The 10,654-nt window shown below is 45.7% G+C and overlaps 1 protein-coding gene across 1 annotated transcript in view; it reads left to right on the top strand.

The window, feature by feature from the left end:
- The first annotated feature begins 7,200 nt into the window (after window positions 1–7,200).
- The window catches only part of LOC129184635 (XK-related protein 6-like), an 18,972-nt gene continuing 15,518 nt past the window's right edge, over window positions 7,201–10,654 (top strand). Inside the window, exon 1 of the mRNA XM_054780745.1 lies at window positions 7,201–8,202. Coding sequence (XP_054636720.1) covers window positions 7,634–8,202 — 569 coding nt within the window. The 5' untranslated portion in view covers window positions 7,201–7,633. The remainder of the gene's footprint in view (window positions 8,203–10,654) is intronic.

Raw genomic sequence — 10,654 nt, 5'->3', positions numbered from 1 at the left:
AGTGACAAAGTCCACAAAAAGACCTTTGAGATCAGAGTGGGAACGAAATCTCTCATGATGGAGTACGCCTGTACACCACTGCAAATGAAAACCACAGCATTAAACACATTGTTTGACCAATGAAAAAAGTCCAACTAGATGCAATTCAAACCAAAAACACATTAAACATTAAACAGTTTAAGGAGAAAGCTTAAGAAGAAGACAAAAAAACATTTTTAGAGAAGTACAGAGATGAGGAAGGGGTCTCAAAGGCACCAAGAAGGTGACACTGGTATGTGTACAGGTATATGTGTAGATGTATCAATGTACATGTATACAGTGTTCCCTCGCTACATCATGGTTCACCTTTCGCAGAGTCGCTGTTTCGCTGATTGTGCAATTTTGCATATTCTTTTAACAGCTTATGAACGCGCATTGTGTCGTGGATCCTGGTGTATTAAAGCGATCTATCGGTGCTCTATTTTATGTGTCTGTTATTGTATTTACTACTGCTACCAGTAGAGGGTGTTGTGTACTCATGTTGAAGACGTGTGCGGCTCCACCTGGTTAGCTAACCGGCTAAATGTATCTTCAGTTCAAGGAGTAGGATGAGGAGGAGGACGACGGCAGGAGCAATATGTTTGAACAATGGCACAGAAAAGCTGGACGGCGCCAGGACAAAGCACTGTCACAGGAGTGAGTACGCGTGAGTCACTTAATAATTTATTGTGTCCAACCTAGTAGATTGATTATTAAATTCAAACGGAATTTGAACTTTGAGAGTGTTTAAAATGTGAGAAAATGTTAATGCCTGCCTGAGAAAAGTGTATAAAGTGTATTGTGAGGGGTTTTCCAGCCTTAAAACATAATGACTGCAATGACTGTATTATACCACTCCTCAAAAAGCCGAACCGAGACCTATCAACTCTGTCCAATTTCCGTCCAATTTCACATCTTCCCTTCCTTCCAGAATCTGCGTTATTGAAAGTGCACAATGACATTCTCACAGCCCTTGACTCTGTTGTGCTGGAACTTTTAGACCTTACAGCTGCTTTTGATACTGTGGACCACTCAGTCCTCATTTCCCGCCTGGAACACTGCGTTAGCCTATGCGGCTTTGTGCTTAAATGGTTCATGTCATGTCTCATTAACAGGACTTTTTCAGTAAGTTTTTCCTACAACCGTTCCACTCTGGTGTGCCCCAGGGTTCAATCCTTGGGCCAACCTTATTTTCACTATACATGCTACCTTAGGAGCCATCATCTCCAGACACAATATCCATTTTCATTTTAATGCTGATGATGTACGGCTGTGCCTACCAGTAAGTGAGTGACAAGAACACACTGGTGCCCCTCCATAACTGCCTGCATGGCATCGCACAATGGTTGGCATAGAAAGAAAAACAGACTGCATTGTTTTTAGCCCTGATTCACCACACAGTGCCCCCAATTTTAACACTCCTACCCCTCTTTTTGCTCCTGCCGTGAAAAACCTTTTGTGTGTTTTTTGACAACAGTCTAACGTTTCATAAGCAAATTAGTTCTGTGGTCAGAGTTGAGTTTTTCCACCTCAGGCTGCTGGCAAAAGTAAAGCCCTTTTTTTTATCAAGAACAGATCTTGAAAAAGCGATTCATGCATTCATCAGCTTGAGACTCGATTACTGTAGTGCCCTCTATGGTGGAGTCAAACAGGCCCTCATCTGCTGGCTCCAGTTGGTGCAAAATGCAACTGCTCGCCTCCTCACTAATGCTCCGAAACACGCCCATAACACTCCAGTTCTCTGTTCTCTGCATCGGCTCCCGGTACAGACTAGAATCAATTTCAAAGTCCTCCTATTTGTGTTCAAGGTCATTAAATGGCTTTGCTCCAGCATACTTGGCTGATCTTTTAACTGTCCGTCACCACTCCAGGGCCCTGCGCTGTTCTCAACACACAAAATTGGAAGTCCCGAGGACGACATAAAAAAAAAATGGTGGGGATCGCTCGTTTGCTGCGTTTGCCCCCAAGCTTTGGAACACCCTTCCTTTTGACCTGTTCGAAATAAACTCAAAAAGGATGGAACCATGAGGCAGGAAGACGCTGCAAAGATACTGTGGATAATTCTTAACCATACGAGAAAGCAGTATAATGAATATAGGAAGCCATGCAGTTGGCGCTGAGTGCTTAAGAAGCGCGCTCATTGCCAGTCAGCCTCAGGTGTGCCTCGTTTTTCCGCCCCTTGCCAGAAAACAAAGCTCACGCGCTTCCAAACCTACGCTCAGCACTTCGAGTGCATCACTGAGAAGTATGGCAAAATGCAGTGCACCGTCGTCAGTGCCCGGATGTTGCACCCAACACACCCCAAACGGTGAGGTGCATACGTTGCACAAACGGAAATATTCAATTTGAGACACAGCGCAGGTGATCTGAAAGGGAAACAGAAGGCAAAGCATTCGGGAGGTGCTTTGTTCCTGTGTAGAGAGAGAGAGAGATGAGAAGGACCGCAATTTACGAGTTTCAATCTTTTGGTGAGCACTCTGGGAGATATTAAAAAGCTCAGTGCTGGAGCATCTGTCCTAAAACTTTAAGAGAGCAAAAGAAGAAGCCCCGAACTAGGAAGTAACTGCTGTATAACCTACACTCGTTTCCACCCTCATAGGGGTGGGAATGCTCCCCTTAGTGTATCAGTGGTGTGGCTATGTGTCTGCTTCTAATTGGCTCCAGCTCGTGTCAGTCAAGGAGTGTGTGTGTGTGTGTGTGTGTGTGCGTGTGTATGTGTGTGTCTTCTAAGTGAAGCAAGCGGCAGCTGGCAGATAAGGTCAAGCAACCTGTCTGTACAAAGTTCAAGCAATAGTGATTCTATTGTTTAACTCTAGCCATCTCTAACAGCGGCAACACCACCAAATACCATCCATCCATCCATCTTCTACCGCTTATCCGCAGTCAGGTCTCGGGGGCAGCAGCCTAAGCAGGGAAGCCCAGACTTCTCTCTCCGCAGTCACTTCATCCAGCTCCAGTTGAGAGACGTAGTCTCTCCAAGGTGTCCTGGGTCTTCCTCGAGGCCTTCTACTGGCCGGACGTGCCCAAGCCACCTCATCTGGCTCCTCTCATCGCGAAGGAGCAGCGGTTCTACTCTGAGTTTCTCCCAGATGACAGTGCTTCTCACTTTATCTCTAAGCCACCCTATGGAGAAAACTCATTTAAGCCACTTGTACCCACGATCTTGTCCTTTCGGTCACTACTTTTTAGTTACTATAACTAAAAAGGGAATCACTGACATTGTCAAAAAATTTAAAGCAAAAACATCAACCGATTGTAATGGAATCTAAATGGAAACAATTAAAAGGGTCATCAATGAGATTGTAGAACCGTTAACATATATTAGTAACTTAGCATTTCAGACTTTCCTAACAAGATGAAAATAGCTAATGTGGTTGCAATTTTCAAAAATGGAGATAAACATCAATTTACAAATTACCGACCAGTTTCCTTACTACCCCAATTTTCTAAAATTATCGAGAAGCTATTTAATAACAGGTTGGGCAAATGTATTAATAACAACGAATTACTAGCAGGTAGTCAATACGGACACAGAGCTAACATTTCAATTTTTATGGCACTGATCGAAATCACGGAGGAAATTACTAATGCTATAGATCACAGAAGTTAACAGAAGTTACCTGGCAAACAGGAAGCCATTTGTAAAGCTAGGAGAATAGACATCTGCAAGTTTAAATATAACGTGTGGCGTACCCCAGGGGTCAATACTGGGACCAAAACTGTTCAATTTGTATATCAACGACATTTGTAAAGTTACAAAAAACATAAAGTTGGTATTATTTGCGGATGATACCACTGCCTTTTGTTCTGAGGAAAGCATACAAGAATTAAAACTAACTAATTAAAAAGGTCAAGGATGAAATGGTCATATTAAGTCATGGTTTGATAAAAACAGATTATCCTTGAACTTAAGTAAAACTAAAATAATGCTATTTGGAAATAGCAGTAAGGATAGGTATACGACCAAATACAAATAAACGGAGTGGATATTGAACAAGATCCTGAGGTACTTAAACTCCTCCTGTGGGGGCAATCCACCCTTTTCCGGGCGACAACTATAGACTCAGACTTGGAGGTGCTGATTCTCATCCCGGCCGCTTCACACTCGGCTGCAAACTCATCCAATGAGAGTTGAAGGTCACAGCTCAGGAGGAGCACATCATCTTCAAAAAGCAGGGACCCAAACCTGCAGCCACCAAACCGGAACCCCTCAACGCCCTGGCTGCACCTAGAAATTATGTCCATAAAAGTGATGAACAGAATTGGCGACAAAGGGCAGCGCTAGCGGAGTCCAACCCTCACTGGAAACAGGTCAGACTTATTGCCGGCAACTCGAGCCAAAGTCTGACACCGGTCACACAGGGAACGAACAGCCTGAATTAGCTGGTCCGATACCCCATACTCCCGGAGTACTCCCCACAGAATTCCTCGAGGAACACGGTCTAATGCCTTCTCCAAATGGTCAGCATACTCACCGGACATGTCACTCACTGAGCACGTTTGGGATCGCACAGCCACTGAAGAGGAGTGGACCAACATTCCATAGGCCACAAGCAACAACCCGATCCACTCTATGCGAATGAGAGTCTGGCACTGCATGATTAACACTGCATTTCATTTGTGAGGTCCACAATTAAGTCAAAATCACCAAACAGATTGTGCTGTGTGTCTTCACGACTGAGTGGCATGCATCCACTGCTTACTAATTGTTGTCAGTGGCACGAGAAGATTTCTCACATCCTCCACCAAGAATAATGACTGTCCTGACTAATATTTCTCCTCACACTTAATTCTTGTGGAGAGGCCAGCAGAGGCTTATGCAAGGGTGGGACTTTATCCTGCTGGTTACAATGTAAACTACTAACTATTCTAATAATGTATGGTGTTTACATGCCACCGAGAGTCAGAAGGGATAATGCGACAGCCTATACCGAGCCTATACTGTCGCTCACGAAGAACATGCACTTACGTTCTCAAGAAGACCCTTTAAGAACAACAACATGCAATGGGAAAAGTGAAAGAGTACAATTAGACATCTTCTTTACGTCTGCCTTTCAGAGCCCCTTGCTCAGCATCTGTGTCAGCCTAATACATTATACACAACCGGAACATCTCATTCCTAAATGATGCAGCAGCAAACTCTTTGACCGACCTGAGATAACATCTTAGTACTACTAGAGTTTTGAACTATTTTGGTGCTTTCCTGACCACACGCCAGCATCCCCAGTGCAGCAAAAGCACAAAACAAACACTTCCAGATTGGACTCATTATATCTTTTGTCAGTCATGAGCCAGATGAAATCTCCTGATCGTTACCATCAAGAGAGAGGTGGTCCTTTTCATCTTTTCATCCTCACTAAATAGACAACATGTGGAGCATTTGGTGTAGAGCAAATTTGTTTCATTGATTTGGATAACTCATGTTTGGTAGCATTAGTGGCTAGAGTTCATGCGATGGGAGCTTCTGCTGTGTGTATAATTCACCTATCACATGTAGATAAATCCAAAACTATTCATACCCTGGCCACATTTTGAGTCAGGTGGATTTGAATTTGTTAAATGGGTATCTTAGTGCTATGAATGACACACAAAAATTGGCATGAATAACTGTGGGCTTATCTGGGTATATATTGTTACATTGTGCATCAGACAGACAAACATTTATACTTAATAGTAGGTGATGATGCTGAAATACTCCTTAAGGTGTCCATAGACCATCATTAATAGTTATTCATTAATAGTTATTTAATAGTTAGTCACTAATTCCTGTCATGGGTAGCATCAGGGGCGCAGTAAAGGAGGGAAAATAGGATGATTCCAAGGGCCCATGAATGACAGAGGCCCCAGGTGGTGATTTTTGGTGATTTTTTCATTAATATATTCAGAAAACAATTAAAACAATCTCTTGTATTTGGTAGTAACAGATAAATATCCACATTGACCAAAAGTAAACTACCATATTGACAGAGCACCGCCCCACTATGCTCTGTGCCGCGGGAGCTGACAGCGCACTGACAGCTTGTGACTGCTTTGGGGCGATTCCGTGGGAACAGAAACTGCAGTTCAAAATGTGCTTTCACTTTTAAGTCCCCAAACACCAGAAACTCTCCAACGACGCCGCAAAAAGTCGCTAGTCGCTTTTTTTGACAAAATACTGTCTGTCACCAAGATGACTCGAAATGTCGCCAGATTTAGAGACAAAGTCGCCGAGTTGGCAACACTGCCCATAACTTTACCCGTCCCTGGCCCAGTGAAGAAGGTGAGCAACGCTGTGTTCAATGACATGTCACTTTGTATCATTGCAGGGAATCTGGGGGAATTTCAAAAATGGAAAAAATATTTTTGTGATGACAGAAATTCAAACACAAATTATTTTTCCACATAATGATTCCATTTCAACTTTATTTAGTTGTTGGCAGATGTTAAAGTTAATGTACTGTATAAGTAGGTACTTTTTAAAGTCCTTCATAAATAGTAAAAAATGGCCTTCAGCACATGTATTATGTTGTCTTGCATCAAACAGTGAATTGCACGCTACAGTATATACAGACTGTTGCATGGACGACCCACCAGCAGTAAATAGTACACTGGTAGTATTGAATAATAGCGTTGGAGTTATGTAACGCTCTTGGCCCAAGGTGGGTTTTTTTTTTCATGGGGCCCAGAATTCCTAGAGCAGCGCCCCTGCGTAGCATGTACACAAACTGTACAACCTCATTCATGTGCCCAACAGCCATGTTGCAACACCTCACCCCCAAGCCGTCACCGCATGCTGGATGGCAAAGAAAAGGCACAACTGCTTGCATGGAGAAACTGATAAGAGATTGTATCAGGAAGACAGAGTGGATGTGGACGTTGTGGAATAACTATACATAATTTAGTCTTAGACATTTTTTGCGTTTTTGTAATGACCTACTTGTCTTTTTTTGTTTTTCACACACCACACTTCCATTCCATTAAATCACGTGTCCAAAAATGACACACACACAAGTGTACGTGTGGGGTGGTGCGAAGATAATGGGGATGTGAATGCCGTTGAGTGGAAAGTCAGATATGGAGGGTTTTCCTTTTTTCCCCAGAGCACATGCCGTCATTTCACGACGCCGATACTTGTTCTGCGCATGCGCGTACAGATGTTGCACTCTGGGCTGAAGTTGTCCTCCGGTAGAGGGCGCAGTGACAGTTGGCGTGAGGAAGTGGTGCTGGGCGGCGCAGGACAAGAGCGTGCATGGGCTGCACCTGCTGCCAGGACACGGTTTAGGAAAGGAAGCTTCACTATTTTGGGAGAAAACGACCGGTTTCGACACAAGCTCAGGCGTTTTAAAAAGCACGATGTATGACGTCATAGGCCGCCCTAGATGACGAGCAGGACCAGATGATGTGGGACTCGTGGACAAGGTCTCCGGTACTGATGCTGGTGCAGCTGCGGTGACAGTGTCTCCAATGAACCGGGGAAAGGAGCGCTGATGGCTCCTCGCGGCCCGGGCTGGAAGGAGACACAGAGGGAAGCGTACAGCAGGTATCTGGGAAGTGACGTGGTGTGCGCGCCCCACCAGGAAGCACCACGGTGCGGCTCTCGTGTTTTTCACCGGAGGGCACGAGCGGCAAGGGGAACATGGCCGCGCAGTCGGACGGTAAAGCCGGGGTTGGTTTCGCCCAGCTCTACGACGTCGACGCCGATGAGCCTCTGGATTCGGCAGCGATCCACATCTGCCAGTGCTGCCGCTCGTCGGCGTGCTATTGGGGCTGCCGCTCCGCCTGCCTCGGCTCTCTGCTCGGTGGTGGCCAGTCTGCCGCGGGGGTGGGCATCCGGGAGACTCACTGCCCACCGCGGGAGCAGCTGTGGCTTGACTGCCTCTGGATCATCTTGGCCCTCCTCGTCTTCTTCTGGGACGTTGGCACAGACCTGTGCCTGGCGGTGGACTACTACCAGAGGCAGGACTACCTGTGGTTTGGCCTCACGCTCTTCTTCGTGCTGGTGCCTTCGGTGTTGGTCCAGATTTTGAGTTTCCGATGGTTTGTGCAGGACTACACTGGTGGGGGCCTCGGGGAGGTGGAGGGTCTGACAAAGCGGGGTTCAGTGGCTCTGGGGTGCCACTATCCCGGCAGGGACCGCCTGCAGCTGGCCACCATCTGGCTGTGGCAGGCCACCATACACATCCTCCAGCTGGGACAAGTGTGGAGGTAAGTGGGTTGGGGGGGGGGGGGGGGGGGGGGGGGGGACACACACCTGATCTCCATATACACACTACCCGTCCCTTTCACACACATCTCCTCTTACACACTAATGGCTCTAGCGTGCGTCGACAAGATGAAGCAGAGAGGAAGAAGAGCGTGCTTCACGCTGACAGCTAGATGAGCAATGAGAAGGACCGTGCAGCCTCCATCACACTTCAGTGATCACGCATTTGCAGAGAAGCCTACTGCACTTTTACTTTAGAAACCACCTAAGTTTCTTTATTAGCAGCTTCGTTATGTACTAATGGCAACGTGCCGCGCGTGTGTGTGTGTGTGCGTGTGTGTGTGTGTGAGTGTTTGGTGAGAGTCAGCATGTGTGGGAAAAAACAGCGTGAGCGCGCTCCCAATGAGTGTCAGCGGGTTTGATATGTGGGGAAAAAAAATCATCTGTGCATCTGGCAGCTGCACCTTCTCCATGTTTTTGGGCGCACACTAACACAGATATAGCTTGATGATCATGGAATTGTTAAAAGCTGCTTTCTGTTTGTGAGTGTGCTTGATTTTAGTCTCGCTGCACTTATTTTCTCGCTGAGAAGACTCCTTTATGGTGTCCACTTGCCTCTGGGCGGATAGCAGCTGGAGTACTATTTAGTGTGTGTGTGTGTGTGTGTGTGTGTGTTTACATCCTGCTGTGTGAGGGGAAACGCCACTGCAGCTCCTCCGAGTACCCCCCCTCAACCCAGCCCACCCTCCCCAAGACACACACACACACACACAGTTGTAGGGTTAAATCAACCACCCCCAATGTATACACACCCCCTCCATCACCTCCACCCAATGAGCACCTCTGTCACCCTTCAGAATGAACTCCCCTACCTGGGGAAAGTGTAAGGAAAATGGGGGGAGGGGGAAGAGGAAACCCTTTGAGACTGACTGCTACAATGGAAAGGGTGGAGGAGAATAAGGTGGAGAGGAAAGGATGGAGAAGATGGGAGCGTGGATGAAGGAGAGCGCGAGATGGAGACAGAAGGAAGGAGAAGGTTAAAAGGGAAAAGGAAAAGGTTGCTTTCGCACAGTACCAGCAAAAGTGGGGGATGGGAGGAGAAAAGGGAGAGTGGTGGTGGGGGAGGGTTGACGTAGGAGATCCACACTATATGTGTTGTTTGCAATTATTGACTGCAAGCAGCTGCCAGGGCCATACGTCGTGCTCATATCGTTAATGTTACGATGTTCACAAGCGTTTCCCATCAAAATGCCGTTTTTGTTGTTGTTGTTGTCATAGTTCCTGAGTCAAGGTCAAACCACATTGTGATCCCGAACTTCCTCAATTCTTGCTGCTCACAGGCTTGCGTGAGTGTGTGCGCCTGTGGATGCTGTATTATTCATGCTGTGTGGATGGAAGTGCTACTTTCTGCAAAGCAGATGACTCTAATGGCAATACACGCAGCACCAGGCATGTTTGAAAAGCACGCACTGACGCCCGTGCACACGCAGAATATCATTAAAGTACATGTGCATGCACACACACACACGCAAGTGCCCAGGGCCTTTTTTAATTGAAATCTTTGCCCGCGTGGGTGGGCCACACGGGCTGTTACTGTGTCTCACCCACAAACTATGGAGCGTCTTTCATTTGTTTGCCTGTTTGTTCTCAAGATGTTAAAGATCAGATGGAGAAGCCTGAAAGTATTTTTAGCACACGTTCACAAGTGCCTCACGTCATTCATGTTGAGCGTTGCTGTCGGTATAAAGGCGCGAAACAACTCAAAAGTCGTTTGTTGAGAGAAACGACATGAACACTTTTGGATCATTAAAATAGTCGTCTTTCACACTCATTAAAAATGTTTGCGCACTTGCATGTAAAATGTACAAATGTGGTTTTTTTTTCATTATTTCCAGTGTTTCATTCAGAAAACATGCCTAGTTACATAATCTTCTCGTAAATACTGATTTTCAACAAAGCCAGGGTTTCCGCTACGTGTAATTGATCGTGGCGGTGCGCCGCTACAAAATAAAAGCCGCCACACCTTAAAAATGAGGGTTTGTTGAAAACTTGAAAACAATTTTAAGTCGTATATTGTATGAATGTATGTATATATGCGATATAGATACATATAGAGCTTAATATGTTTGCACATATTGACCACAATTCGTTTGAAAACGATTTAAAATATCATAAAAGTGTTTCATTGTGATAAGCAAACCCAGGAATTGCTTGTCTGCTTCGCTGGCACTTGACCAGTGACCAACACGTCTTTCACTGTTCCTTATTATTGTGAGAATGAACAATAGCCCGTAAAATGTGTGCTCAATTGACGACAGCTTGTCACATGCCCAGCCTATCTATGCCAGCGTGTGCGATCGCTCACGTTTCAAAATCATTCCACTTTCTGACATTTTTGTTTCCAGGCCTGGCTGGCGGCTATTACGTTCACGGGCTACATCGATCACGTATCAT

The sequence above is a fragment of the Dunckerocampus dactyliophorus genome, chromosome 1 (assembly GCF_027744805.1).
Source record: "Dunckerocampus dactyliophorus isolate RoL2022-P2 chromosome 1, RoL_Ddac_1.1, whole genome shotgun sequence".
NCBI lineage: Eukaryota > Metazoa > Chordata > Actinopteri > Syngnathiformes > Syngnathidae > Dunckerocampus > Dunckerocampus dactyliophorus.
Note: the sequence above shows the minus strand (reverse complement) of the source record. Positions and strands in the feature narration are given on the sequence as shown.